A 25595-nucleotide genomic window follows, 5' to 3' on the forward strand; every position below is an offset into this window, starting at 1 on the left:
TACATATAATTCGAGGAGAAGTGATTGATCTGCATCTATACATCCCCATTTGCATCAGATCTGAGTCACGTTATTTGATTGGAGGTAGTCTATCGTATGCATTGATGATCTTTAACATCTTAGTTAGTTTAGGGGTTGATATGCTAATGATAGAGCAGAGGCAACCATAAATCGGGCCCCTTAACAAGATCAATTTTAGCAAGAGAGAGTGCCACTTGCAGAAGACTCGCATTAATGTTGCAGTGGCACATGGTATTGGCACGGAGCGTGATCCAACTTCTATGGATGTTGGTACTGATACAGAGGCTCCAAGGACTACTACTTGGGAGATGTCATCTCTACTCGAAGAGCATCGTATTCTTTTGATCTAGGACATTGAGAAGATCGTGGAGAGTATCACTGCGCCCATCATGGTTCAACTGCAATAGATTATGGGACGCATTACTGTGATGTAGGAGGACTTGGATAATCTTACACAATAAGTTATTTTGTATCAATCTTTTTGTTTTGTATCAAATATTGTCACTTTAATTACTATATCATTTTTATTTTTTATATATAGCTAGCTTGTTTGTTATAAAAAAATTATTTTTATTATTTTATTTACCATTTGGCAATATAAAAAATGAAATTCTCTAGCAGGAAATTTTGTTTTTAATTGCAAATTCTTATTTACCATAAAAAACCGTTAATTAGTTTTTAAATTAATTATATATATTTTCTAGGACGACATATATGATACATTTTAATTTAACATAAATAATATTTAATTTGTAGATTTTTCATCTTTTGAAAGTGATAATTAATAGAATCAAAAAATAATTATTGTTACAATATTTGAATGTATTTCAATAAATTTCTATAACTAAATTTATTTCGATGTTCTACATGAAAATTCGAACCAATCCTACGAGCATTTGAAAGGTTTACACCAGATTTATTTATAACTTCACATCAAACAATCATTCGAATGCTTGGATATTCATTCGAATAGGAAATTACATACCGTCGAACGGTCTCAAACTTTGTTCGAACGAAAATATTATGTTTGAACGATTTCTAACTTTCCCCTTCACAGTTGTGTATAGTTTCCAGCCACGAATATTATTCGAATAGTTATGTCAATATTCGAATTTGAAATACAATATGTCCGAAAGTGTTTGTAAGCGTTCAAACGGTTTTTTTTTTTGAGACGCTATATTTCGTCCCAAAAATTATAGTTTAAATATATATTTATTTTTTCGAATGCGTAAAAGATCGCTTCCATCTTTTGGGATGAAATATAATTTTTGTCTCAAATAACTACTTTTAGGGATTAAATTTAATTCGTCCCTAAAAATCAAATTTCTTGTAGTGTTTATTAAATGATTTTTTATTATCTAATAGTAATATCTAATGATAATAAATTTGCCACATTTTACATAATAAGATGCGATTATGGTATATAACATTACTCAATATATATATATATAAATATATATATATATATATCACCTCATGGTACTTACATTAATGATATGGTGTACGCACGCAGTGAATGAACTAGCTATTAGAGTATGTGCATATGATGATAATCAAAATAGTTAATTAATTATTACCATAAATAAATTAATTTGACAAAAATGATATATTTTTAAAAAACATTTTCCCAAAGTCACAATCAATGGATCATCGATCTATAGCTAGCTAGCTGATTGCCACATGTCAACATTTTGTAGGGTTGTAACCGGTCCGGTTCAATTTGGTTTTGGACATATTTTAAAACCAAACTGATATATGCCGATTTTGAGATTTGAAGAACCGATACCGCACTGGTTAAACTATTAAACCGGTATTTTCGATTTTACTGGTTCAGATCCCATTTTTTCGGTATATTATATATATAGTATATATAACATAGTATATATATTATAGTATATAATAATATAATGATAATATATAGTTATTTATATAAGATTTTAAATTTTAATGTTATATTAATTAATAATTTACCATATAATACGAAATTATTTTATATATAATATAAAGAATCATATAATGAATCAGTTTGGTCCGGTGTTAGAAAAAAAAAATGGAATCGGACCGATTTCGACCAGTTTTGAGAAAAATAAAATCGATACCAGATTGAACTGAATTCGATACTGGACCAAACCTACTGATTCGATTCAATTCGATCCGATCTAATTTACTAGTTCATCAATTTTTTTTCACCCCTAACACTTTGCAACCCACAATAAATTTAAGAGTGTAAATTTAAACCGAAAAACCAGACCAAATTGGTTGGTCCGGGACCAATTCCTATATTAAGAAAACCGGTTGGACCTAGTCTAGTTTCTGTTCAGTAGTTTCCGGGACTGAACCGAACTGATTGAGAAATATATATATAAAAAAATTAATTTTATATATTATACAAAATATTTTTTATATATAAGTTTTATATATAATATATAATTATATATGAAATTTTTATATATAATTATATATCATATATGAAATAATTTCATATTATAATTTATAAAATAAAAGTTTAATCTTAAAGATGAAAATTTAATTAATCATATACTTTAAATATAAAAAATATATTAAATTATTAATAAAATTTTATCATAAGAAGTAAGAACCAAAATAAAAAGAAAATCACTCAAATATTTTACAAAAACTGAAAAATTTGATCGGATCGGAACGAAAATTGGAGATACTAGTTTAAGAGGATAATCGATACGTAATCGATTTTAAAAAATTTAAAATCAATACATATTGATTCGATCTTAAATTTTATCTAAAACTAGATTGGACCATACCGGTTACATCCCTGTCCACAAATGAGTCGGCCCAGAGACGGCTCAATATATTTTGTGGCCTAAGGCGACGATTAATTACATGACGCTTTAAGTTAAAAATAATAATGATATTTAAATATTAAAATTTTTTGAAATGCAAAACAAATATTACACTACAAGAAAACTGCTTATTTGTGGCCATTTAATTCCAGCGAAATGACTATTTACAGCCAAAATGAGTCTGTTTTAGTCACAAATAACATTTTCGCCGCAATTAAATGGCCACAAAAGCCCATTTTTCTTGTAGTGTTAATATTATTTTGATTAATAATAGCTATAAGTACTATAACAATTTGAAAGAGAATCTAATTTTTCTGTAAATAGAGTAATATCTCTTATCCATATATATACTTCTTTTAGTACTTCATTATGAAAACAAATAAGGTCATCGATATGAAAATAAACATCATATTTTATAAAATATTCAAGAGTAATATATCATCATTTTGCTACTTTTATTCCAATTTCACTATTGTCCGAAAATTTTATACATTTTGAGTAAAATTTTTTTTAATAAAACTTCTATATTTACTGGTTTTTTTAACCAAATTTTACCATTTAAGATTGATTTTATTTTAGAAAAAAAAAATTTTCATCTTTTATGCTAGCCAATATTTTTTTTATAGTTTATTTTTTAAGGTCATAATATATATTTTTTTCTATCTGAGGGCCTACTCAAGGTGGGGGGGCCTTAGACGGTGGCCTTAGTTGCCTACCCCTTGAGCCGGCCCTGAGTCGGCCAGTCTAATTGGTCATCACTACACGACATTTTATAAGCTTGTCAAAAGTTATATGTCCCGACCGTGTATGTGTGTGTATATATATATAATAGAAATGCGGTGGCTAGTAGGTATTAATCCAACAGTACTGTGGTCTTTAATTTATAATTAATCAGCGCTTTTTAGGTGTTGATTTGGTTGTATCTAGACGGTAACCACAACAGTACCGACACGTGCATGCATGTGTGTCAGTCATCCACAAATTCAAATTAACATCATTGTTTAAGCATGCATCACCATTAATTTCGAACTACTCATTAGGAACCTTGAACATTAGAGATCATTAAGGGCCAAAACTGCATGGAGGTTGGGGGAGGGGCCCACCATATTTTTATAATTCTGTAATTGATAGTATACATATAATATATATATATATATATATACACGCGTGTATATATATATATATATATATATATATATATATATAAATAATACTAATATACTTCCTTAATTTTTTTTTTTGACCGTTTATATATTTAATTTTTAATTTTTTTTTTCTTAATGGTTAGTACATTTGTATCTTTTTTTAATTTTTTTCAAATATTTAAATATATTTAAAAAAAATTAAAGTAAAAAATAAAAAAAACCAAAAAATATAATTTGTACTAAGCGACAGACAGAGTGGACACGTATAGACGACAGAGTAGCACCACTATATATATATATATATATATATATTTATATATATGTCTCTTTTATTTTCATGACTTTTGTATGCAATCATGTTTTGATTATAAATTTCTTCCCTTCTAAGTCATAAAACGAATTGGATTGGTCCTTTTCAAATGTGCTTGAATTTTTAAAAGGAGAAGTAGTCCTTTGTTTAACTTGATGGGAAAAATATATTTATAATATTGGCCTTTATCATCATGTGGCCAAACCTTTACCATCTCCATACATGCTTCGCATACAGGTAGACATGCACACACATACATGCTTCTATATCTACTTCTATATAGCAACCAGAGAATAGATCATCGAAAGCAACGTGTCTGTGTTTGAGAGGACCAAATTAAGCCTGATCTCCTCATTATAGAGATCGATATATGGCTGATAACAGGGGCAATAACTTAAGCATTAGGGAAGGATTTAAGTACCATTTCGATGGTGCTAGCAGTACTGCTTCGGGTGAAGATGCGCCCATGAAAGAGCAAGATCAGTTGCAGCTCCCCATAGCTAATGTTGGGAGGATCATGAAGCAGATTCTTCCTCCAAACGCCAAAATCTCCAAGGAAGCCAAAGAAACCGTGCAAGAGTGTGTTTCCGAGTTCATCAGCTTTGTTACTGGAGAAGCCTCGGACAAGTGTCACAGGGAGAAGCGCAAGACAGTGAACGGGGATGATATCTGTTGTGCCATGGCAACCCTAGGATTTGATGACTATGGAGAGCCGTTGAGAAGGTATTTGGAAAAGTATAGGGAGTTGGAAGAGGAGAGAGCCCAACAAGGCAAGTTCTGCAACAGTACTGAAGAAAACAACATGAAGCATGGTAACAATCTCTAGTACTCTTATATATATTTATAAACATTTTGATGCTGATCATGATATCTTAGACACTTCATCGTGTTCACGTAGTAGGTTGGTGGGGGTGGGGCCGGGAGAGGGCTGATTTTAGGTACTACTTGTGTGCAAACTGATTATTGACTATGGATCTTCAATTGATCACTGTTCTTAGCTTAGGTATTATATGAAATTAATCAAATTCTTGTGTCCTTTTTTCTGGATTAATTATGAGGTTAATTTGTAGCATGAAACGTGACAAGAAAATATGACCAAATCTCAATATAATTACTAAGTTTTTTTGTTAGTTGTGAAAATATTAATATTATGTTTCTGCATGATATATATATAAGTGTCTTATAATAGTGGTAGGGTTTTATTAATTATATTTTTAGATCTTTGGGAAATTCAAGTATGATCATGATCAAGTTTTCTAGATCGATCGGAGATAAATTAAGCCACCAGCTTAATTGGTCCCAATTCACAACAATATATATAGGAACAATACTGAAAAACTTGAGGTTGATTAAATTCAGATCATGATGTGATTGATGAGCCATACAATAAATAGTACTCATGTAGTCATGTATTAATATTTGTAGTAGTTCCAGGTTTGGTAAATGTGGGTACGTTTGGTGGTTGATGGTGGCGCTGGATGTGGGATCGACGAGATGGTTGGGGGGCTCTCTGGGCCGGGATCGATCGAGGGTCTGAGTCCATTGTTGTTTTGCCTTTTGTTTGTTTGTTATCAGAAAGTTTTTAAGTGAATCAAATCACTTGAATTTGAATATTGATCATGAATAAATCGTTGGGGAAGAGACTAGAGATCTAGAGATCTAGAGATCAGAGGGTGAGTCGTCAGTACTTGAATTTGCTATGTCGGTGGAAGTGCCGGGCTTCATGGCTGACTTTGAAGTAGTCATGTTCGAGTACTAGAGCTATAAAAGATTAATTTGAATGAACTGTACGGAACCGGCCATATTAATCTAAAAACCACAAAGAATGAGAGACGGCCAACAAGATTCAACCTCGGGAACAATGTTCTTTAAGTCTCCAACAAAAATACTCTTCTGGACCACCTGATCATAAAAACTAGAAGGAACGGAGGGAACAGAGAAATATGCTGCATCTTTCACATAAGGGTACTACTGATGATCATGTTATAGGGCAGCAATCACGTACGTGTAGCTAGCTCGATCGGCTTTTTGGAGCTACATTCGGCGCCCAAAAGTAGTACTTGGACTAGTCTTTTCTAAACTCAAATGAGTTTATTCCTGCAATAGGTGATTGTCCAAGATGTCATGGTCTTTTGGAAGTTTTGTGAGGACATTAATTTCTTCTTGTATAGAGATAAAAAGGAAGAGATCTGGAAAACCATGCATGGGAGTGATCAACTAATATTTTATGGCTTTTAAGCTAGCTAGGGTTTCTCATCTCATATTAAGTAAGCTCTACATACATGAAACATATTATATACTGCCTCATGTATTTTTCTTGATGATCATTGAAAAACAGAAGCGAGATTAATCATGACATGATCAGATTTTATACAGGAAAGAGTGGATTAATTAATAGAACCTAGATGCTATTGAACCAGTGGTACTACTAGCTAGCTAGCTGCTAGGCACTGAACTAGTTAGATAGATTTGGATATCAGAATACCTTCATGTGTCTTTTATAATTGCAAGGGAATTTATAAGTACTTGCCCTTGGCATGCATGGCGTTGATCAAGACAGTACTACTACTAGCTAGGCATATGATATATATGTTTATTGTTCATTAATTAAAAGTCTCCCAAGTAAAATAACTTTATGAATGTATAGCTAGTATGATAACCGCACTTCATCACATTTTCCAATACCCGATGAATCTGACAGTAGAGATCAGATCAGAGCATGCACATGCAGGTCATAAGTTCCCCATGTGACACCTAGCAGGACATGCAACATGACAGAGAATTATATAAATGTACTTGAGGACACGTGCCAGCTAGCTGTATCCAGAGCTTAGTGTATTTTGCATTCAGCCAAGCAGCCATATACATTTTTGCTACTATTATATATGATGTGTGTGCATGTGTGTGGGTGTAACTAGGCTAAGAGTGCTCGTACATTCGATGCCTTGCATATGGTTTTAGGCCTATATATGATGATCATGAACAGTTAGTGCTTGTTGACAAAATATCATGGATCACCACATGCGAATCTAGTCATGTCATGTTGCTGCATTGCAATCATGCATGCATGCATGAAGGTTGGGCATGCAGGCCGTAATAGATACTGCAGACAATGCATATTGCAGTGATCTCCTCCTGGGATTGCTTGCTTTAAATGGGGGGGGGGGAGGGGGGAATAAATTTCTTGAACTGGCTAACTCTGAATATGTTGGGATCTTTTGATAATCAAGACCGAAATAGCATGCAGTACTTATTTCTTCCTTCCACACAAAGTGCCCCAAGGTTTTAATATTGTCATTAGTACTCCTGCAGCAAAGGCTGGGTAATCCTCCTTGGTCTATATATATCTGTAATTAAATGAATTAAGTAGCTAACATAGATGATCAGAAGCTCCACGCGCGACGCATGCCAATAAGTAGATGCAGCATGCAACAGCCATGCATCGTTCGAGAATATTGAAACTGTTCCTGATATATGTACTAAGCTGATGTATACGAGGAAGAAATGTACTTCAACAGTTTGATATTGTCAAGAAATAGATGGAAAATGGAACGAATGAATCGAATTCCAAGCATTCTATAATAACTAGGATATTCACAAGTTCCAATATTTGAAAACTCAAGTCCTTATTGGGTCATAAAACAAAAAAGCTAGCTAGCAAGCATAGGGGCGGATTTATCGATCAAAGTTGCGACTCTTTCCATGTATGCATGCCATATTGATCTGTATTCTGTCTTATAATTTATTGATCAATCAAATATATGTTCTTCTTGCAAGACTAATTAATACCGTCTTCACAACGAAAGGAAAAGTTTCCGTCTCTATAACTATTTCTGACTTATTAATACCTTCACACTTCAGGCTCTAAAGTTCATATGTCATGCCCACTTTCAGCATACGTTTGTGAGGAATATCAAACGTCGTTTTAGCACTCTGTCTCAAATTTCTCTTCATGAAATCGTAAGCATAATCTACCATAACTCTTTTGATTACACTGGCTCCCCTGCTGGCGACCACCTCAGTCTCCCCAATCAAGTGAACAATACCTGCATGCCATGCCTTGTCGACAGCCTCAACCTCTCTCTCCACTGCCTGATCTTGTTGCCTTTTTTCTTCAATAAACGTCTTCAGCCTTTCCATCAAGAGCTTCTCGAAGGGCTCCTCCTCAGTGTGCACATCGGTGTATCCATATCTCACGACACATCTAAAGACATTAAGCTCCATAGGCTCTACTCGACGAAAAAGAAAACGTTCTTCAACTGGGATCTTGCTTATTGGAAGCGATTTGAAGGAGACGAAGACTAGGACTGAGTGCAAAGTTGGCACGTTCGCCACGTAGCGCTCGAAGATTGGTGGGATGCCCTGAACAAGCTCAGAGTAGAAAATGGCTACCCCAGGGATTCGACAAAAGCTGTTGCCAGCAGCTATTTCCTTTAGTTTCTCTGGAGAGACTTTGTGCTCAGATTCATAATAGTACTTTGCTCGGAAGACATAATTCCAGACATACATTACAGCTATTAGGACTGCGGCAAAGGCTAGGGGAAGATATCCTCCTTGGTTAAATTTGTAGAGAGTTGAACTTAGATAGAGAAGTTCTACACTGCCAATAATCAGAATGTAGAAAATTACGAGAGAGATGTGGGTTTTCCATATTATGATCATGACTAGCACTAGGAAGGTCGACGTGAGGGTCATCACAAAAACCACCGCTATCCCTGTATGCAGTAAACAACACATGATGATGATTAGTAGGTTCCAACAACATGTATCGATCTTTGGCTCCTCTACTTAGTAATGTACGTTTAAAGAAAAATGCTATTTAAAGAAAGATGATGAGAGGTGCGAAACAACCATTAATTTAAGCTAACGAGAATAAGTAGAATTAATTACTTGAATTATATCTTAATATTTACTCTCCTGCCTTAATAATTAGAGTGGCCGAGTGTAGAATCATTGTTCGAACTTAAGACTTTTGCTTTGATGATCTGTGGATATGCATGTTGCAAATTTAAAAGAGACTAAAGAAAAAAATGGAGTGCTTAAAGATTACCATAGGCATTGCCAATCTTAGCAGTGGTCCTGAAACCTAAAGTGACTGCCACACAAGCCACCATAAGAAGATAATTGATTTCAGGTATGTAAACTTGTCCTTCATACTTAGCCGAGGTATGCAGCACTTTCACCCGAGGGAAACATCCTAGTGACAGGGATTGTTGGATTATAGAGAAAGTTCCTGAAATCATGGCTTGACTTGCTATGATTGATGCCATTACGGCCACCAAAAACATTGGCCAAAACAAATCCCCTGCATCCATAATATGCAACCCTTTTAGATTCAGAGAGAGAGAGAGAAAGAGAGATCTAGCTAGAGAGAGATAAGAATAAAACATCATGCATGGCTATATTATAAGGACATGTATCATGTGTTGGTTCACCTGGTATAGACTTGTAAAAGGTGTGTTCAACAAGTTCGTTGTGCTTTCTAAGGAAGGAGGCTTGTCCAGTGTATGCCAATACGAGAGCCGGATAGGTCACACAGCACATGCTTATTTGAATTGAACGAACTGTAAAGTGACCAACGTCCGCAAATAATGCCTCAGTTCCTGCACATTTATACGACTAATGTTAATGTAAGAAAAATTATATTCATAACTCGTTACACCCTCTCTTTAGTGAAATGACTTTGATCTATTCTATAATAAAAATAATTTTATAATTTGACGGGTCACATTAAGCCATCCACAGCAGTTTCTAAACTTTTTTGTATAAAATTTTTGTGTAGACCTATAGTACTTTTGGCATAAAATGATTTAATTTGGACGAGAACATAATTTCTAAACTTCTCTTATAAATCAAATACTATTCATGTCAGTCATATCGATATAGCTATATATATATCGATATGACTGACTTTGTAGTACTTCTTCATATAGGGAGTTAGCTAGAGGGTGTGTTCTTCATGGATTTACATATAGAATAGCTCTGATGGCAAGAAAATTGCAAACCTGTTATAGCGAGTACAATACCACCAAGGGAAACCCAAGCAGCTTTTTTATTCCTCCGAAAATAATCTACGATGTACTTTGGATTTATGGCTTTAGCAACAGTTGGATCGTATATGATGAAATTGTAAACGCCAATGCCACCGATTAAGGCAAACCAAACGCAGATGATCGGAGCAAAGCTGTAGCCCACTTTGTCTGTTCCAAATCTTTGTACCATGAATAGTAGCACCAAGATCGCCGCTGATATCCAAACAATCCTATCTGCATATATTTATAATAATTACATTAATCAAAACAACTCGTCATTTGTAAATTCACTAAGATATATATATAACCATAAATGATTGAGAAACGGTCTGTCCTGTTCGAATACATAAACGATTTCATTTTATCTCATTTCAAGATCATTATAATTTTTTTAAATTTTTATATAAAATATAATAAATAATTTAATTTTTTTAAATATAAAAATAATAATATTATTAAAAAATAATATTTTAATAATATTTTATTAAATTTTTAATTTTTATCTAAAATCATATCTCTTCTTATCCTACTATTCAAACAAGTGGTTATTTATCTATTTTATCTTTTCTTTAATTTAAGCCATAAAAATCCCAACAAAAGTTAAACAAAAAAAAAATCCATTAATTTCTAGATACTCATAAATTATATACCATTAATTAATACTAAAATAAATTCAATTATGTACTATATATATATATATATATATTTATATGTTTGTACGTACCTTCTGTCATTGCATGTGGGGCCTTTATCTTAATCCCATCAACAGCCGATAAAACTGTCATCACAATTAACATAATTTATCAAGAGCTAGGGAATTAAGATTTGGGGTGTTATTGAAAACATCAATAAATCGGAGGAAAACGAAAAATTCTAAGGAATCAACAATGACACCAAGGACCCTGCATATGGATTAAAAAACACGCGCAGAGATAGCAACATTAGTATTATAAGAAAATCAAGCATTTATGACAGATTATTTATAACGATAATGATTATTTGTGATAAAAATAAATTTTTTTTTTATAAAAAATAACTAACTACAAATAAATAATTTTCTTATAGTGTATATATAACACGTATGAATTTGCACAAAGAAATAAAGGAGAAGTAAAGACGTATATGAGACAGAAAACAGGGTGCATGTGTAGAGTTCTCATGTATATGATATATATATATATATATATATATATATATATATACACACATAAGAATAGAGGTAAGGCCATATATAAGAGGACAAAAACAAGAAACAATATTCATGAAATGCTGACAAGAGACAATTATATATAAAACAACTACATTTATTAAGTATGATCAATTCCTTTTGATCTATTAAATATTTAATATTTTTTTTTTAAATCTGTATATATAGACATGAATAAATGCTGTAAAATCTCATATTTATATGTATCTAGAACGCAGTACACGCGCGTACATGCATGTAGGGAATAAAACAAAGGATTAAATGGAAATTAGTATATATATAGTGATCATGATCAATGTGTAATTAATTAAGCAAATTACCTGAAATACAGGGAGTGAGAACGCCGTCCCCTATCACCATGGAAGTACCAAGCATTGAGGCAAACAAGAGGAAGTACTTAGCAAAGTTGCTCTTCTCTAGCCTGGACTTGAGCCTCGATGCCCTCTGTAGACCTTTGTTTGGCAACTCCATCTGGTAATTTGACAAGTCAGCGTCCTCGGCCTGCTGATTGGGTATCAAACTTACCTTGGCATACCGGCATATGAGAGAGTACAAGGCAAACGTCCCTCCTGAAAAGGAGGTCAATTAAGTTCATCAAAGGCTAATTAACATATAATATGCATGATGCGCATTATCAAGAAACCAATTACTGAAAGCAAGTCTGTTGATTACTTAAATATTGGCTGGAAAAGGAAGGAATTATAAGGTTTGAGCTGTACCCTTTGATCTGTATATATGATCTAGCAGGAAATAATTCATCAATTGGAAAACTGAATCCATTTCGGAGGGGAAAGGCTTGATCATGAGGAGGAGGCCGCCTCAAAGTGGACTTCACTTGTAATTAATTAGTAGGGATGTGTGCAGAATTTGGGGGTTCCAACATAAATACAGGCCTCAAAAACTAAAAAATCCTCCTAAAATCCAATGAATATTCGGAACAGATTCAAGAATGATCCTTGCAAGGAAAACTAAAAAGTTTGACTATTTTTACGTGGATGTCTCAAACGTCATTGTAATTAGGTTCTGTTGTGTGCATGTGTGTACGTGTGCGCCCTATAAATAAGATCCAGTATATACCCTGAATTAGGTTTTGGTCTCTAATATTCATGACGTGAATCCAGTTTTTTAAATATAAAGCCATCCCCAGAAATTTTGAAGTCAGTCTAGCTTGAAAATCTAAACATAAACAATCAAAGCAATTAATTTGGGCCAGCTTCCCAAAGCAAGTATAGTAGTGATCTTTCCTCGATTTAAAAGAAATAAAATGGGAAAGAATTCATGGTGGAGGAAGGTGCAGTAGTGGTTGTATTTCATGGGAATAGGTTGAGCAACAGAAGATCAGGAAGATTCAAGAGATGCCATGCATGAAATTGTAAATAGTTTGAAAATGGCATAAACGTAGCTCGATCCACTTGCAACATAATTTGCGAGGTACGTGCAGCTTGATCATGTTGTGTTATTAATTTATTTCAGATTTACATGAGCATGTAATTGAGTTTGAGATAGTAAGTAGTACTACATTTACAGCATCCACATCACCGGGGGTGCTGTGCTTGGTAGGTTTGAGTCAGCAACAAGGACATACCCCATGCATGCATGTGTTGGCCTGCTTGCTATTTATCACGGGGTCGAATTCTATAGGATTAGATATGGACCGAAAATAGCCTATTCATATGTACGTACGTACCTTCGCCATTATCGTTGGCCTGTAAGACAATCAAGACATATTTGAAGAGAGGAATCAAGGTGAGAGTATAAAAGATGAGAGAAAGAACTCCCAAGATGTCATCGTTGTCCTTGATGCCATCTGTGAAGGTGCTCGCATACACGTACAGTGGAGACGTTCCAATGTCCCCGTACACCACGCCAATACTTTGGAATGCTAGATGCAATATCACTGACCATTTCACAGCCTTTTTCCCCCGGCCCCCAAAAAAATATTAAAAAATATATTAACTATTGTCTTAATAAATCATCAATTATCTTTATATAAAATCAGTTCAAATTCAAGAGAAAAAAAATATGAATTTTAGTCAGTTTTGTTTACATTGTATAACAATTTGAGATCATGAAAATTAGTGGGGGGAAAAAAAATAGAGCTAGCTTGTGGAGGCAGATCGACCTTGGAGTCATGGCCTGGAAACAAGCTGGACTCGATGTCCAGAGAGTCATGTCTCTGTAACCTTTGCCATGAATTTTTTTTCTGCTCTTTGAGCTCCATGGAATCTTCTTCCTTCAATACTTCAGCCATGGCTTCTACTACATCATCATTGGCCATATATATTCTCTATAACAATCCCAGAAATTAACCACAGAGAGAGAGAGAGAGAGAGAGAGAGTTGCCGTGTTGATGAGGTCTGGGGAGGAGGGTGGAGAGTGAGGAATGCGGATCGATCGATATTTATAATTATATTCAAGTTAATGATGAAGGGCCCCAAGTTTTCGGAGCTAGCCTAGCTCGTTTGGACACCAGCGGAAGGTCATTCATGGTTTATAGGGATTTTTTTTCTTTTTCGTTTCTTTTCACATCGGACTTGGCAACATTAGCTGGGTCGCCATAGATTTTCTCAAAGCAAAATAGGAAACTTTAAAATTCTATTTCGAGGAGGATGTCGCTTCGGCATCTTCGCCGACAGCCAACAAGATCAATTGATTTTCTTTTTAGTAATATGTTGAGAAATATATTTTGTAAATTCTTGTTTCTATAATTTAGACTACGTATAGCTTTAGATCTCGGTACGTAGATACTATCGTCGCAAATATTTTTTTCTTTATAGAATATAGTAATCTTTGAAGACAATTTCTCCCAAAATCATCATGCATGAAAACAAAAAACAAGATCACCTTAATGCATGTTATTTGTGATGGTTTCTCAACTAATCTACGTAGCCATTGCAGATACAAATCATTTGCGAACAATTTCATGTATTATAAAAAGAATTACTTATTTGTAACAGTTATTTCTTGTTAAAATAAATGTTTCTTACTAAAATAAGTTTATTCTTATCATAAATAATAATTCTCGTCTCAAACAACTAATTGTCATAAATACTCACTTTTGAGATCATGAGGCAATATTTGCATCCACATTTGATGAGCAAATTTTGTCGACAAAGCCAAGCGATCGAGCAAGCAACACTAAATTTCATGTAGCAATAACAAAAACAAGAACAACACTGATGAAAGAATGATTCAATTAGTTGGAGTAATATGTGTGAGTGGAAGTCTAGAGGGGGAATGAGTTTCAAGGATCTTAGAACCTTCAATTTTGCTTTTCTTGCAAAGCAGGGTTGGAGGTTGTTGTAGAATGACAGTTTAGTACTTTATAAACTTCTTAAGGCTAGGGGTATTTCTCAAGTCTAATTTTATGGAAGCTAGTTTGGGCAATTATCCATCATATACTTGGAGGGGTATTTGGGAGGCTAAGAAATGGTTGAGGGAAGGGTGTAGATGGATGATTGGGGATGAGAAATCTGCACATTTGTAGACTAAGCAGTGGGTTCCAGGGCATAAAGCTTTGGATTAGGAACATGGTTTGCAAGTACAAAACAAAAAGGATTTTGTGGCTTCCATTATAGATGAGGAAACAAGATGGTGGAATCTTGAAATGATTATATTATGAAAGTGATATTTTTCCAGTAGACACAACAGATAAGTGGATATGGAGTCATGAAAGAAGTGGACAGTTTTCAGTTAAAAGTTGTTACATATTCATTTTTTTCTCAGAAGAGGCCTTGCTTAGTAGAATCTTCTTCTATGGTTAGGCAATAGAGGTTATGGAAGGCTTTGTAGAAGATGCTAGTTCCTAATAAAATAAAAGCATTTGCCTGATGTGATTGCAAAGAGTGTCTTCCTTCCAAAGACAATTTGTTAAAGAAGCATGTGATTGCGGATGCACATTGTAGCTTTTGTTTGCATCCAAAAGAAGATCTTCATCATGTTGTTTTCAGTTGCAATCAGATTCAAGTTTTATGGCAACAATTTCTCCCTTCTTTGGCTTCTAATACTTGTCTTAAGATCTTTGATCTTGCTATGCAACTTGTTGAGGGTAAGGATTTTGACAGCTTGGGTTTATTTTTCTGTCTTGCATGGGGCTTCTGGTATAGAAGAAATAAAATGGAATTTGACAAGATCAGGTTGAGTCCTAGACATGTGACAAATCATGTGTTGGGCCTTATGCATAGTTATAAAGAAGTGAAAGTTAAACCTCATGTACAGTTTAAACATCATCTTAGTTGGAAACTACCTCTAGTGTATGTGCTTAAGCTGAACACAGATGGGGTTATGTTTGCTGATCTTCATTAGGTAGGAGTAGGAGTCATTCTTAGAGATGCGTCAGGTAAGATGGTTGTGGCTGCAAGTGAAATTGAACATGAAGTCAAGGATCCAAAGGTTATTGAACTGTTGGCAGAGTTTCGTGGTCGCCAATTGTGTTCCATTATGGGAATATCAAATCTTATTGTTGAAAGTGATTGTTTGTTAGTGCAATCTCTGCAACAAAATAATATGGCCGACTCGATTCTTGGTGTGTTGTTTAAAGAAGTTCAGAGGCTTAAGGATTGTTTTGGCACTTGTTCCATTACTCATGTGGACAAGGAAGGGAATATGGCAATGCATTAGCTTGCTCGCAACGCTTGGAGGGTTGATAGTATAGAAATGTGGTGGAATTGTATTCCAGACTTTCTTTCTCAAGCTAAATGGTTTGATAAATGTTTGTAATTATAATCTGGAATGAAGATGGTTGTTTTTATCAAAAAATAAAAATAAAAAATTAATTATAATCTATATTAATATAGTACTTTAAATATATATACTAAGGGATCGAGTATATATATGTATATATATCTCAACCAAATAATGAACATATATGTATATATATATATATATATATATATATATATATGATCTACCATTAATTTTGTTCTTGGAGAACGAATAGAAATAAATATTTTTTAATCTCGAAAATCATGTGCAAGGTCAAGATCAAGTATTTCACCTATCATGTTATAATTTATCATAATACATAAATATGTTCACATAAGAATTTAAGAGAATTAGCTTTTATATATTTTGGGAGTGGGAGAAGTGAGAATTAGCTTTTATGAAAGAACCGCACAAAATTATGAATTTGAACCTTTTTCTTTTGGTTGCTTCATAAACAAAACTCGCAATGATATTCTCATTGACTAATCCATCAATTAAGGCTCTTTCATATTGATTAAAGGGAAAAAAAGGGCAATGGTTTCATAATCTTCATGAAATACATGCACGAGATTAATAGTACTAATTAAGTATCAAATATTGACTAGTGTTGTTCATCATCTTTTTTATCATCCTCGCATTATATATATATATATATATATATATATATATATATATCTTTTGTTATTGTGACATCAAATCACTGAAAAATTGTTTACCATCATTACTAATCTTTTAATCATATGATATCATAATATAAGGAGATGATGAGGATGTGATGATTAAGAAGATAATAAATAGTATTTTTCTACATTTGTCCGCGACGTTGCGTTACATGATATATATAATTTAAATAGACGGGACGCTTCTATAAATAAACAAAATAAAAGGAGTTCATGATCATGCATGAAAAGTTGAATGCCACATTAATATGACATCGACATATACAAAATTGACATACGAAAGTGATCATCATCATCATGTATACATTCATGTGTAAGTACTGGACTGTGACGTGCATTTTTGGCAATCACATGCATGAGAGCTGCATGCCTTTTCTCTTTAGACTTTGGCACCCAATCCATGAATAAAAAAGCTTGTGACTTAGCCTTGTTTGTTTTTACAAATGAAATGAGATGAATTAAGAAAAAACTTGAAAGTTAAATAAAATATTATTAAAATATATATTTTTAATATTATTTTTATTTTAGAGTTTGAAAAAATTGAATTGTTTATTTTATTTTTTTGTGAAAATTTAAAAAAATTGTAATGATTAGATGAGATAAGATGAGAATAACTATAAAAACATTATGCCTTATGCAACCGGCAAGTTCATCATGTATATATATTTTATAATCATACCAACTATTTTTTTTTAAGTATTATTATATATAGTTAGCTTAGGTAAATTAAAAGAGCTGCTTATCACGGTTCTTTATTCATGGCGTGGACTCATATATATATATATATATATATATATATATATATATATACAGAAACAAATATATATAGACAACTATAAGAAGGTGAAATTCTATTCGAATATGCTACGCTAATTCCCCGAGCGATCTGATCAAGCATTATTCAATATTATCATGATCAATATTATTGATTGAGGGTACTAATTTTAAAATGTAAAAAGCTATTAGTTGAGAGGTTTGAACAAGAGAGATTGATACATGAAGTAAGCGGCATTATAGAGTTTATTGTTGTCTGTATCTATATTTCTCTCACTGGAGATCATCATATTATAAAACCCACTTCATATAATAGCTATATGATTGTCCGTGCTGGAGATCGATCATCTCGGCCAAAACGTATGTAAGAAATTAAACCGGTACCTAATTAAATACAAGAAATCAATGCACCCTAATATTTAGTTTAATATTTAAACTCAAAGCCTAATTACGGACGACGACATGATTAAGATATATAATTGGACTGAATGCATGTCAACAATGAGCTTAGCCATCATGATCAGTTGGTGGGATTCACGGTGCAGAGGGACCTTTACTCAATTCACGGTATTGAGAAGACCAATATTTTATTGATAACAAAATTGCATACAACGTCCAACAAGTTCCACGGTTTATAAAGCCGTTTACATCATAGGAAATAATGGTTGAATATAGCAAGAATACCAGTAAGGAAATAAAATGATCTAGCGTAGGAACGAAACAACTAACAAGGAAATAAAATATCCATCCGTATGGAAATAAGATATTCGAGATGCATCTTGCCATCTCAAGCAACATAGTCGGTTAACTGCACGTTTGGTCTGGTAGCTCTCATGCTTCTGCGTGGCATTGCGGTAGCATTCGTATCATTTGCCCCCCCTTCGAAAGTAACCTTGTCCTCAAGGTTAAACGTAGGAAATTGCTCCTTGACCGTCGAGAGTGGTTCCCAGGTGGCATCTTCGGCTAGTAAACTAGACCAACGAATTAGTACTTGCTGCACCCGTCCACTAGCACTCTGAACCCAGCGCGACCCCAAAACTGCTTCAGGTTGGATCATGGGTAGTCCATCTTCAGCATAAGGAGGCAGAGTGGGCTGTACAGCTGCGGTATCCCCAAGGCGACGCTTCAAGAGGGACACATGGAATACGGAATGGATCTTAGCATCCGGGGGCAATTGGAGGCGATAAGCAACGGAGCCGATACGCTCCGAAACTTGATAGGGCCCGAAAAACTTACTCGCCAGCTTCTGATATGGACGCTTGAGAACAGAGTGTTGTCGGTAAGGCTGTAACTTCAAATAGACCCAATCACCCACAGCAAATACTTCATCCCGACGGCTTTTATCAGCTTGTTGTTTCATCCGGTTGCGAGCGATAGCCAAGTTAGTCTTAAGTTGACGGAGAATGTCGTCGCGAGCGATAAGGGTACTTTCAACTTCCGCTACGGCAGTGGAACCTGGTACGTAAGCATTCAGAATTGGAGGGGGGCGACCATACAAAGCGGCAAATGGAGTCATCTGTATGGAGCTATGGAAGGAGGTGTTATACGAGAATTCGGCCCATGCGAGAAAAGCTTCCCACCGTTTCGGCGTTGCCTGGACAAAACAACGAAGGTACTGTTCTAAGCAACGGTTTACAACTTCGGTTTGGCCGTCAGTTTCCGGATGATAGGCTGAGCTGGTGCGCATCGTTGTGCCATGTAAACGGAAGAGCTCACGCCAAAACTGACTCATGAAGATGCGGTCACGGTCACTAACAATAGAAGATGGAAGACCGTGGAGTTTGACTACATTCCGGATGAAAGCATCGGCGACATCTCGAGCCGTATACGGATGGGCCAGTGCAATGAAGTGGGCAAATTTAGTGAGCCGATCGACAACAACAAGAACTGAATTCTTACCAGCCGATGTAGGAAGGCCACTGATAAAATCCATGGACACATCAGTCCATACCCCGGACGGAATCGGTAAGGGCTCCAGCAGGCCGGCTGGCAGGCGTGTGTCATACTTGTTCCGTTGGCAAGAATCACACCTTTGAATGTGGTGCCGGACATCTTTTTTCATGCCTCTCCAATGGAAAAGCAAAGAAAGCCGTTTGTAAGTGCGCAGAACGCCTGCGTGTCCACCAACGGCGCTATCGTGAAATTCTCGTAAAAGGGCCGATTTGATGGTCGGAGCCTCGGGAACCATGATGCGACCTTCTTGCATGATGCACTCATTTTTCAAACTATATCCGGCAACAGATAGTGGGTCTTCCTGCAGTTGCCGCTCCAGAGGACCCAAGGTGGCATCCGTTTTCGTAGCTGCCCGTAATTCATCCCATATTTCCCATATTGGTCCCGAAATGGCAACCAGTTCATGGTCTAAGCCACTCCGTGACAGTGCGTCGGCCACAGCATTCTCCCTCCCAGGTTTGTAGATAATCTCATAATCAAAGCCTAGAAGTTTAGCAACCCACTTTTGTTGCTCTGGGGTGGTGATGCGCTGCTCCAAGAGGTACCGAAGGCTCCTTTGGTCAGTGCAGATTTTGAAACGTCGTCCCAGTAAATACGGTCGCCAAGACTTGATGGCCTCCAAGATCGCGAGCATCTCCTTTTCATAGATGGACCAAGATTTTTTGGCTGGTCCAATAGCTTTGCTGAGGAAAGCAAGCGGGCGACCATTTTGGGAGAGCACTGCACCCACGCCTAAACCGGAAGCATCTGTTTCAATCATGAAGTCTGCAGAAAAATTCGGAAGAGCCAAGACAGGGGTAGTAGTCATAGCTGACTTCAAGGAAGCAAAAGCACGTTCGGCGTCGTCATTCCATGCGAACTGCCCCTTCCGTAATAACTGGGTTAATGGACGTGCAATGAGGCCGTAGTTTCGCACGAATTTGCGGTAATACCCAGTGAGACCGAGGAACCCCCGTAGTGCAGTGATAGTTTTGGGTTGAGGCCAACGAAGCATAGCATCCACTTTACGAGAGTCGACCCGTACGCCTGCCGAAGTAATAATATGGCCGAGGTATTCCACCTCCTGTTGGCCGAAAATACACTTGGATGGTTTGATGTAAAAGGAATGCTCGTCCAATATTCCCAGAGTAGTCCGCAGATGTAATAGATGATCCGGCCAAGATTTACTGAAAATCAAAATATCATCAAAAAATACAAGAATAAAGTGACGTAAATGCACCTTAAAAATAGAGTTCATTGCCGCCTGAAATGTCGATGGCGCGTTGCACAGTCCGAAAGGCATCACCAAATACTCAAAGTGTCCATGGTGCGTGCGGAATGCCGTCTTATGGATATCATTCGGATGAACGCGAATTTGGTGGTAACCCGCCCTAAGATCCAATTTAGAAAAGTATGTTGCGCCAAATAATTCATCGAGCATATCTTCGATAGTAGGAATTGGAAATCTGTCTTTGATAGTAGCCTCATTCAAGGCGCGATAATCAGTACAAAAGCGCCAAGTACCATCTTTTTTTTTAACCAACAAAACTGGCGATGAGAAGGGACTAGTACTGGGACGGATCAATCCTGTCGATAACATCTCCTCTACTTGGCGTTCAATTTCATTTTTTTGAAAGTGGGCATATCGGTAAGGCGCTACATTGATAGGTGCGGATTCATTCTTCAGCAAAATGCGATGGTCAAACCTTCGTGAGGGCGGTAATGCCTTCGGAGTGGATAACACCTGCTGATGTTCCAATAAAATAGCCCGAATATCAAGGGCTAAATTTGTAGTGAAATCTACTGGAAGTGCGGAATCGCTCTCAATCGCCGCCAAGCAAAATAATTCGGCGCCGTGCCTCCATTCCTGCATCAAAGAGTTAACGTCAACAACTAAAGAAGGACCTATTGGTTCGGCCTGAATAACGAATTTGCAAGCGTTCACAGTGAATTCCATTGAGCGACGGGCATAATCATGAACCACACATCCCAAGCCTTCCAGCCATTGATAGCCCAGAACGAGATCCAAACCCCGAATAGGTAAGGCAAATAACGTTGTCTCGAAAGAAAATCCTTGAATGCATATAGGTACCCTCTCATACTTAGCTTGACAAGCGAGTTTTTCCCCACTAGCAACTCGGACGTAAAATGGAGTGATAGGTGTAACTGCGAGATTTAAGCGATTGACCACTGCTTGATTAATAAAATTATGGCTAGACCCTCCGTCGATCAAAGCATTAATTTCCTGCTTGTTAACCATGGCGCGGACTCGCATAGTGCGATTGCCCAGACTGCCTGACAGTGCATGGAGAGAAATAAGGGGGTCTGATGGCGTTTCAGGAGGCAACGTTTCTTCCTCATAAATCTCTTCCACGACAAGTGGAGTATCAGCTTCGATGAAGCATGACTGAGCCAGACAGCGATGCCCAGGAATAAACTTCTCGTCGCAGTTAAAACAGAGGTTTTTCTCGCGTCGAATTCGCATCTCGTCGAATGTTAAGCGTTTCATGGCATTAACAGGTAAAGGCTTAGCAGCGGGCAACGGAGCAGTGGAGTTGGTGGGGCCAGGCACGCCCATACGTCTAGTGTTGGAGGGAACACTGCTAGACGATTTGCGGAGCCTCTGTAGTTTCTCATCCTGACGTTTGGCTAGGTCGATAGCACTCTTCAATCCTTTAGGCCGAAACATGCGAACCTCAGTTGCAATGTCGTCCTTCAATCCGCCCATAAAAGCACCTAACAATGCTTTCTTTGGCCAGCCAGTCACTCGGTTAGCCCAGCGTTCGAATTCTTGTTGATAGTCACGGAAAGTGCCCTGCTGTTTAATTTTGCTAAGCGCCTCGTCATAGTCTTCGAAGTCCGTAGGTCCAAAGCGGCGCAAAATGCCTTTCTCAAACTTATGCCACGAGATAGTCTTCCCGTCATGAGACCGGTTATACCATTGCCACCATTGGTTTGCTTCACCCTCAAGATGGTAGGAAGCGAGCAGCACCTTCTTCCTGCCCTGAATTTCCTGAGTTGCAAAATATTGTTTAGCTCGGTCAAGCCAGACAATGGGGTCCTCACCTGCAAAACGAGGAAAATCAAGCTTCACGCGAAAATGCATGCGTAAAGTCCTGTCTGGAGCTGCGGTAGGACCATCTTCAGTTCCTGTCGCTGACGCTTGAGAGAAACGGGAATCGTCGCTCTCGCCTTTATCGGATTCGCCAGTGGTGAAACTCCGGGAACTAGTAGAACGTGGGGATGATGGTGGACTAGCCTTGGGTGAGTGGTGGTTCGACCCCTTACGGCGACGATGTGAAGTCCGAACCGAGGAGCGGGAAGCCAACTCTTGGAGAAGAGTCTGGGTGGTCACGCTAGTCTCCTGCATGGTTTGCATACCGCGGCGTAATTCCAACACAGCTCCTTCGAGTTGCTCAAAACGAACCTTATTCGTCTTTGCGGGATCAGCCATGGGCAGCGAGAAGGGAAATCGCCTGTCTCTTGATACCAATTGATAGACAATTGCACCAAGATCCTCTGCTCACGGTGCAGAGGGACCTTTACTCAATTCACGGTATTGAGAAGACCAATATTTTATTGATAACAAAATTGCATACAACGTCCAACAAGTTCCACGGTTTATAAAGCCGTTTACATCATAGGAAATAATGGTTGAATATAGCAAGAATACCAGTAAGGAAATAAAATGATCTAGCGTAGGAACGAAACAACTAACAAGGAAATAAAATATCCATCCGTATGGAAATAAGATATTCGAGATGCATCTTGCCATCTCAAGCAACATAGTCGGTTAACTGCACGTTTGGTCTGGTAGCTCTCATGCTTCTGCGTGGCATTGCGGTAGCATTCGTATCAGTTGATCATCACCATGCGCGCAGATATATAGTTATTTCCGATTAACCATTCTTTACAAGATACGTATTGAGAAGTCCCACAAAACTTAGGAACAAACTCATCCTGGACTTTATAAGGAGTTACTACACTCCTCCTATTAGGCCTTTTATGAAGAGAAATTGATATTTCTATATGATATCAGAGCAAGTTAACCTATAACTGATTATGGGCTCAAGTAACCTACCCACGATGATGGTACCGGAAATATCGGCCCACACATGAGCAAGTGTATTGAGAAGTCCCACAAGACTTATGAACAAACTCATCGTAGGCTTTATAAGGATCAGTTACCACATTCCTCCTATTAGGCCTTTTATAAAAATAAATTGGTATTTCTATAGTAGGGTTCTTATTTTAATGGATGATTTAGGTTTATGATCATGTCAATTGCAAAAAAGAAACAAGTGTTATGAAATATTATCTAGATCCTGCAGGAATTTCTGGAAACTTCAAAAAGCTGAAAACTTCATATATTATAAGTTTTTGTGTAGTATCTGATCATCAGATCACAATTATGCATGCACGAGGCGCAGAGATCAGCAAAAGAAACGCTTCAAAAAATATATATATAATAGATTATTCCTTATCTCAAAAGTTTAACTTAATAAAAAATAATAATTATTTAAATTATATTTTAACTTCTACGTACTTAATTAATAATCTCGACCAGTATAATTCCTCGACAGTCTTTAATTGTTCCATGATGATCTTCACGAGGATGAGAGACTGCAGATTTAAGCCAGCCAAAGGCAAACTTTGCCAATTTCAAAAGCTGTAATTTCTCTCTTAATTTGGCCATAGGCCAGAAGGACCTTTTTGTTTTTTAGGGATTCAGCCTGCATGCAAATAATCCTAGCTAAAGGAACAGTCCAAAAAATAAATGAGTTCAATATAATTAATTAATTAATAATTGGTAATTGCATGCTTAATTCATGACAATATATGAAAATTCTCTCTCTCTCTCTCTCTCTCTCTCTCTCTCTCTCTCTCTCTATATATATATATATATACACACACACACATTACTGTCGCCTAGCCTACCTGAATGCTTGGAATATCCTCAAGGATATATTAAATTAATTTGTCGTGTTGCTAAGTGATCATATTATTTGTCATGCATGCACGTATTTAATGGAACAATGATCTTATTGGTAGATGAGGAAGTCTATAAAAAAGAAAATTAAACTCTTTATTATTTAGTTATTACAAGGTATTAGAGTTTTTTAAGGACTAATTGCAATAATCTCCATATTCGGAAGTTCCTAATTGTCTTCTTCCTCCATCTCTTCATCAATTTCCCCTTAATCAACCACATGCAACTCCATTACCACCTTGTATCTCTTCTTTGGTGTTCCCTCTCTACCAAATAGCTTATCCCCTTCTCATTATTTAGAGTTTATTATTTAGTTATTACAAGGTATTAGAGTTTGTTGAGTTGAGCTCGAACTTTTCATCGAATTAGCTAGCTAGATTTTATGTTGATGAAAAATTCATTTAATATTCGAGCGAATTTAAGCTTGTTAATTTATGAACTGCTTCATTTTGACAAAATATATTATATATCTTGAATTTTGTAATTTTATCTACAAATTTTGAAAAATAAATTTTGACTTTGTGTTAATATTTTTATAATATTCATATATACATGTAACATGATATTTAGTAATATTATAAACATGATTTTCTAACACCTCATTGAATATTAAATAGACTCATTATAAATATAGAGATAATATTACAAAAATAATAAACATGAAGTTATTCGAGTTTATACAAGTTTACATGACAAGTCGATCGAACCGAATTTTATATATACATGAAGTGGTATCCTATAATAATAGATTATAATTTTTTATTCACGAGCAGTTCATTTCATGAATAATTCGAACCAAGCTCAATTACTTTAGCCAAGTCGAAATCGGACGATTCATCATCTAGATCATCAAGCTGCATTGTTAATTTACATCCCTCCTCGTCGTGAACAGGTAGTGATTTGCTGTTCGCCATTTCCATATATTATATAGCTCTGGCTTGAATCTTTTGAAGAGGGTCGATCATGCAGGCTCTACAGTCG

At 36.1% G+C, this 25595-nt stretch overlaps 2 protein-coding genes across 2 annotated transcripts; one reads left to right on the top strand and one right to left on the bottom strand.

Annotated features, from left to right (window-relative positions):
• Nucleotides 1-4636: 4636 nt before the first annotated feature.
• Nucleotides 4637-5931, top strand: LOC108997991 (nuclear transcription factor Y subunit B-4-like). Its single transcript, XM_018974401.2, has 2 exons — nt 4637-5107; nt 5730-5931. The coding sequence occupies exons 1-2, from the start codon at nt 4666-4668 to the stop codon at nt 5759-5761; spliced, it is 474 nt and encodes a 157-aa protein (XP_018829946.1). The 5' UTR covers nt 4637-4665; the 3' UTR covers nt 5762-5931.
• Nucleotides 5932-8159: 2228 nt separating this feature from the next.
• LOC108997955 (potassium transporter 19-like) lies at nt 8160-22882 on the bottom strand. Its single transcript, XM_035691283.1, has 9 exons — nt 22522-22882; nt 13656-13717; nt 13222-13458; nt 11855-12103; nt 11052-11105; nt 10301-10561; nt 9731-9898; nt 9346-9600; nt 8160-9010 (listed from the first exon to the last, which is right to left on the bottom strand). The coding sequence occupies exons 1-9, from the start codon at nt 22728-22730 to the stop codon at nt 8160-8162; spliced, it is 2346 nt and encodes a 781-aa protein (XP_035547176.1). The 5' UTR covers nt 22731-22882.
• Nucleotides 22883-25595: the final 2713 nt, after the last annotated feature.

The sequence above is a fragment of the Juglans regia genome, chromosome 6 (assembly GCF_001411555.2).
Source record: "Juglans regia cultivar Chandler chromosome 6, Walnut 2.0, whole genome shotgun sequence".
Classification (NCBI taxonomy): domain Eukaryota; kingdom Viridiplantae; phylum Streptophyta; class Magnoliopsida; order Fagales; family Juglandaceae; genus Juglans; species Juglans regia.

Excerpts from the sequence above, each read along its gene's own strand:
- LOC108997991 (XM_018974401.2), top strand. The coding sequence starts at position 4,666 with ATGGCTGATAACAGGGGCAATAACTTAAGCATTAGGGAAGGATTTAAG. Across the intron at positions 5,108-5,729 it reads AGAAAACAACATGAAGCATG|GTTTGGTAAATGTGGGTACG; the intron begins GTAACAATCTCT and ends TAGTAGTTCCAG.
- LOC108997955 (XM_035691283.1), bottom strand. The coding sequence starts at position 22,730 with ATGCATTTTCGCGTGAAGCTTGATTTTCCTCGTTTTGCAGGTGAGGAC. Across the intron at positions 11,106-11,854 it reads TCTCACTCCCTGTATTTCAG|TTTTATCGGCTGTTGATGGG; the intron begins GTAATTTGCTTA and ends TTGTGATGACAG. Across the intron at positions 10,562-11,051 it reads CCCACATGCAATGACAGAAG|ATAGGATTGTTTGGATATCA; the intron begins GTACGTACAAAC and ends AAATATATGCAG.